The sequence below is a fragment of the Scardinius erythrophthalmus genome (assembly GCF_964197995.2).
Source record: "Scardinius erythrophthalmus genome assembly, chromosome: 17".
In the NCBI taxonomy this organism is placed as follows: Eukaryota; Metazoa; Chordata; class Actinopteri; order Cypriniformes; family Leuciscidae; genus Scardinius; species Scardinius erythrophthalmus.
This window is the reverse complement of record NC_138237.1, coordinates 33,272,043-33,278,042: the sequence shown is the minus strand read 5'-3', so window position 1 is coordinate 33,278,042 and position 6,000 is coordinate 33,272,043. Positions and strand designations below refer to the sequence as shown.

The 6,000-nt window shown below is 37.1% G+C and overlaps 1 protein-coding gene across 1 annotated transcript in view; it reads right to left on the bottom strand.

Moving 5' to 3' along the window:
• Positions 1–1,712: 1,712 nt before the first annotated feature.
• Positions 1,713–6,000, bottom strand: part of gabrb4 (gamma-aminobutyric acid type A receptor subunit beta4) — a gene marked incomplete at its 3' end in the record, with an annotated part of 96,397 nt that continues 92,109 nt past the window's right edge. The window contains exons 7-10 of the mRNA XM_081390451.1: positions 4,478–4,630; positions 3,097–3,353; positions 2,355–2,444; positions 1,713–2,066 (exon numbers count right to left, since the gene is read on the bottom strand). Coding sequence (XP_081246577.1) covers positions 1,713–2,066; positions 2,355–2,444; positions 3,097–3,353; positions 4,478–4,630 — 854 coding nt within the window. The remainder of the gene's footprint in view (positions 2,067–2,354; positions 2,445–3,096; positions 3,354–4,477; positions 4,631–6,000) is intronic.

Below are 6,000 nucleotides of genomic sequence, written 5' to 3'. Positions count from 1 at the left end.
ACTAGAGACTACCAGAAATAAGATTTGAATGAATATGGATGGTAGATGAATTGACATATGAATCTGAGTTTGTGGTCACCTGGAGATAGAGAAAGATCAATGAAGCTGATGTGAATCATAATGAGGCAAAGCCCAAAATAACTGGTGGTGGGTGAATCAGAGGTAAATGGTAAAAAGAGAAATGGATTATAGGCCTTTTTGGTTGTCACTTCAGTTCATGGCTTTTATCGTACATGTCATTTTGCCCCGAAAAGACTCAGAAGCATTTTTTTTCCTGATTATGCTGATGTCATTCATCTTTGAGATTCAATCCCAAGATGCAAAACGTCAGAGCTGTGGGTGGGTCTGCAGTGCTTAAAGTGAAAGGTCAAAGATCAAGGGTCATCTGGCCCTCTTACACTGATTGATGAACTGAGGACACATCCTTCAGGTTTCAGACAGGCACATTTTAGAGAAACTAAAAACATCAGAGTATATCATTCTTGGGATGGTTCACTACAATGACTGAATATATACAATATCAGGTCACACTATGGTCAGAGTGGTTGACTTAAACATGAAACAGATAAAAACATGGTCACATCCCCTGTTGAATACACAATAATCTTTTCTTCTCTTTCCTTATTTTTTACATTTTTCACATAGTCGATGGACTAACTTCAAATCCAAGTTCTAAAGAAACGTAACAGCTCACTAAGGGTTTCCCTCCATTCCAAACAACACAAAGCTCTACAAGATGTTCATGAATACTGTATCAATAGAACAGATGAAATGCACTAGGAACAAGAGTAAAGAAAGAACACCAATACTACCTGACCATGGCAATAAGGCTACTGAATGAATGAGTGTACTCTCTCTTTTTTTTCATTTTCTTAAATTCTTGATGAATGAAGCATACTAGTGGCTTATTATCTATTAATGAACTACCTCTAGAACATGTTTAGGTGTCGCCCTCCAAAAATATGATTATAGCCCAAAAATGAAAGAAAAGATGATCTGCAAAAAAGAGTAGAGAGAAAATGAAATGTACTGACACTGGGCAGGATGCACTGGTTAAAACTCAAAATGGCCGTCCAGTGTAAACCATTGACCAGAGCTGAGGTCCGATAAAGAGAATGCTTGTCACTTGCAAAATCAAGGAATGACACATAATTGCAAAAGAGGTTGCTGTACAGTGTAGAAACGGACAATTCCGTGAGGATGGGGAAAGAAGTGGATCGGGTCTGGGGTCCTGCTCAGCTGACTCTCCCCGAAATGCTCAAGCCACTTCTGATTTCATGAGCTGCGGTTACGAGAGGCTGATTACAGTATCAATAAAAAGCCGATGAGACGTTCAGATGTGTCCTTTTTCTCTTGCGATCTTTTCTTTTAGGGAAAATATCATGCAGTCTTTAGTTCCGTACCCTCGAACAAGGGACTGATGGTTGTTATTTGTTTGTTTCAGAAGGAAAAGAAATTCAAATACTTGAAATGTTTCTTTTGTATTATTCTTAAACATTCAAGTCATTCTATATAATACGTTTTTTTTTTTTTTTTTACACCAGAAAAGTCCTTAAGATTTTACACACGCATGTGTATATAGAAATATAATATATAGAAATATGCATATACATATGTATCAACTTTATATGTGTACACATATTTTCCAATTGTATCAAAGCCAATTCAATGTGCTCTCAAAATATGGCCCATGTTTCCTAGGGGAACGCATATCAATTCACATAATACAACCAATAGATAAGGTTGAAGAATCCAAAAGTGATAGGAAAAATGACCCGGGACCACTTGTCAATGGTGCTAACATCCGTCAAGTTGGGGATTTTGAGCTTCAGCTTGGACGAGCGCCTCCTTAGCCGGCAGTTGGCACGACTGCGCATGGCGCTGCGGTCCAACGAGTGGTGGCTGAACCCGTCCCGCGAAGCCATGGGCTTGCGGAACTGCACTCCGGAGCTGTCAAAGGACATGACGGAGTTCCGTGAGTCACTGACGCTGCTGCCTACGTCGGATGGCATCACTTCATTGTTCATCTCCAAAGTGGTGAGAAGAATGTTTCCGTAAGCATCCACCTTGAGGCAATAAAAGAGAGGGGTGGTCATGAGCAGCCACAGGAAGCGGATAGCCCTAAACTGTTTCAAATAGCATTTACTTCCATTCAACCTTTCATGCAGATGCAACGATGATGTGATGTGACAGTTATAACAAACTTCAATTGGGAAGATTACAAGACGTCATTCAAAAGGCGATGGCTGACACACACACACACAGACACGCACAGTAGTTAATGACAATATTTCATCAACTCCTCATTCTAAATTTCCACTGTTTCAGCTGATATGATTTCTAAATGCATGTACCCCGACTTTTCTTTGTTCCTCAAGATACAGATTTCTTCGCTGTGTATATGACCTGAGGGTGTTGCTTTGAAACCGCGCTGAAATGGAGTCCTTGCAATGTGAAAGAAAAGAAATGAAGAGAACGTTAAAACGCCCATATAAACTCTGACAATCAAGCAACAATTTTTCGAAGAATACAAAAGTGCATAAATATAAGGGTGAAAAAGAAAGAGCCTGCATAAAAGACAGACACAAATGCCTAAATTCAGTCAAACTATTTTAGTAACTGAGCTTAGAACACAGTTGTTAAGTATGAAAATGGCTGACACATTTTGAGGAGGGAAAAATGTATCTAAGTCTATCTCTTGATACATCATGGTACTTCTATTGAAAGTGAAGCCTGTGGGCAATAAAGCAGACTAGAATCTGATAACATAATGACAATGTAATTTGTAACTTTCCAAGAAAGAGGAACCTCTCTTAATAATGAAATGCAACTTCAATCAAATTAAATACGTCACTGATTAAGTAAAGTGATGGTTAATGGGCTATTGAATGTTTGTTTTAGCAGTGATGTGATTCATTCAGGCAATAGTTATTTTGATGAGTAAAGTTGTTCTGCTTACAAACTAAGTAAATCCGTATTGATTTAGACATGCATGAACATTGTCAATGCTTATTAAATTCAATTAAATTAGGTTTTAATTAGAACAAAAATGAACTGTGTAACCGTTAGAAATGGTTTACAAGAGATCCTGCATACCTGTTCCCTTAGACGCTTCTCCTCATAGCGGGGACGCTCGTTGTTGGCTTTGTTCAGCTTTTCGTTGATCTTTTTCTGCTGCTGGGGTCCCCGTCCAAAGAACACATAGTTTACAAAGGCATATTCGAGCAGGGCCAGGAAAACAAAGACGAAGCAGCCCATGAGGTAGACATCGATGGCTTTCACATAGGGGATCTTTGGGAGGGTCTCCCTCAAGTGGGTGTTGATGGTTGTCATAGTGAGCACCGTAGTTACACCTGCAAGGAAGATTGTTAGTCATTTGAATAAACAGTGTCACGTTCACACTTGCGTCAGGGCTTCAATGTACCATGGACATCATGCCCCTACTTTTTTTGGTCACACTTTAGATTAGGGTCAAATTCTCCCTATTAACTACGACTATTCCTAATAACTGCTTACTAATAGTTAATAAGGTAATTGTTAAGTTAAGGTAGGATTAAGGAATGTAGAATATGGTCATGTAGAATAAGGCATTAATATATGCTTTACAAGTACTAATAAATAGCCATCCTAGTACTATGCATGCTAATAAGCAACTAGTTAATAGTGAGAATTGGACCCTAAATTGTTAACCTTTTTTTCTTTTTGGAAAAAAAGCCATGCTCGAATAATTACTATTTTTATTTACATAGTTACATAATTATGAGACATGGCAGTATATTGTTATGGTTTCTTTTAGAACGCAAGGTTACTACATTTTAATCGTGACATAACAAAACATTTTTTGTTTGTTTTTTAATAAGCCAACTGAAGACTTAACCTTTTTAGCCTTAGAAAAAAGAAATGGACGTAGTTTCACAAAACTTTATGTCCTAAATAGAATAGTATATTGATATATATATATATATATATATATATATATATATATATATATATATATATATATATATATATATATATATATATATATATATATATATATATATATATATATCAAAAGGGTTCTTTGCCAGCTACGCAAATGTCAGTGAGGTGAATAAGAATGCAAACTGACAGTTCTCCCAGTTTAGAAATACTTGATCTGCATACATACAAGATCAGTCTATCCATCTTGTTTTAATTTCAGTACCTGCATCACCCATATAATGATACTTAATGCATTTTTTGGGGAAATTAAGTCAAAGTTGAACTTTGAACAACGTGAACTTTGAGCATCACACAAGCTTAAAGCTTTGCTCAAGTTTATTGCATTGGGGAACCCATATGAAAGGGTATCTCCTTTAATCGTCGTCGACAGGAAGTTGTATATAAGTATATTTGGAGTATACGAAATTCAAAATAATTGATATGGTTTTATACAGAAAAGAAAAATTCTATGGGATTCAAACAGGGTGCTTTTTTAACAAAATCTGAAGATTACCCAGGGCCACACGAGCAGCAGAGGCATCATAGTTAATCCAGAAGGAGACCCAGGACAAGATTGTGATCAGGATGGAGGGCATGTAAGTCTGCAGGATAAAATAGCCAATGTTTCTTTTGATGCGGAAACTCAACGACAGCCGAGGGTATGAACCTGGGGAGACACAAGTACATAGCAGAAACCAAAAAAAGAGATGTCAACATGTAAGCGGGAACACAAAAGAGCAAGCACAGGAAAAATAGATCTACAATTTGCAATTGTCAAAGTCTGCACTTTGACAACAGATAGTCATTTTCCCATTTGTTCAGATGGAGCATTTAATTTCCCCAAAGCAATAGATTCCTTCCCAGGGACTAGTTCCATTCCAATTTAACATGGCAGAAAGTCGCAAACATGGCAGATTTTTCTGAAACCCCCTTCTCAGCAGCCAACGTCTACATCCCTTTGAGAATTGTCACAAAACCTGCAGTGTCTTTTTTTTTCCATTTAGCCCTGTAATACAAGGAATTTTAGAAAAAAAAAGGGGGGGGGGGCAATACATAACTGAAGAGCTTGTCCAGTAAATGTGTAAAATCTGGTGAGCGGTTTAGGAAAACTGTTAGCAGCATGTTTCAAGACGCCTTTCCAAGATTAGCCTGTATGTGCCCGTTTAAAAACTATGCAGCTAAATGTAATTTGTGGTATGATTTATTGACTTATTCAATGTACTGATTATTCAAATTGTCGCAATGGCTATTTTTTGATGTGAAATAAATATACGTGTTATTTCCCTGGGGTTCCAATCTCCCTGCATTTAGGCCTAAATGAAACATTTTCAGATAAAGATGCAATGGAACAAGTTCCTTTGGAAGCCTTTCAGGTGCAATTGTATCAAAGAGAAAGGGAAATAACTTCAGACTGTAACTTAAATAACATTTGAATATGAGTGGCACCCAACGCCAATCACAGCTTGCAAAAAAACTGATGAATCAACAACAGCACTTATTTTTCACACTTGTTTGGACACCTCACCATGGATTTCTCCATGAAATAAACAAGAGCACACAAGGGCAAATGCACTTAAAATGATAGACGCATTTTTTAAATTAATTTAAGTAGTGGAATGCATTGCGATATCCTTAAATCTTTAGTATAACTTTTTCACAGCATTTTTGCCCAGGCAATAAATGTAGTGCTGGTATTAACCCAATGTGGGGTGCAACGTTAAAGTAGCAAAACTCAACTACATTAGCTGTGTAACAGCAGCTCAATTGTTTTCAAAACTACTGTATTTTACAAAAATTAGTTTTGTAAAGGTGCGGTCACAAAATGTCACAGGCAAAAAAGATCCAATGTTTATTGTTACAGTTTTTACCAATTGCATACACACGTTTTCAAAACTAAGTCTCCTTTTTTCAAAACTCTACACACAATCCTCAAAACTGCACACACAAAATGCAAAACGCCTCACATCTCCTTCAAACTGCAACACTGCATTCAAAATGCCATAAACACATATCAGAATGAAGCATTTGCATCAAATG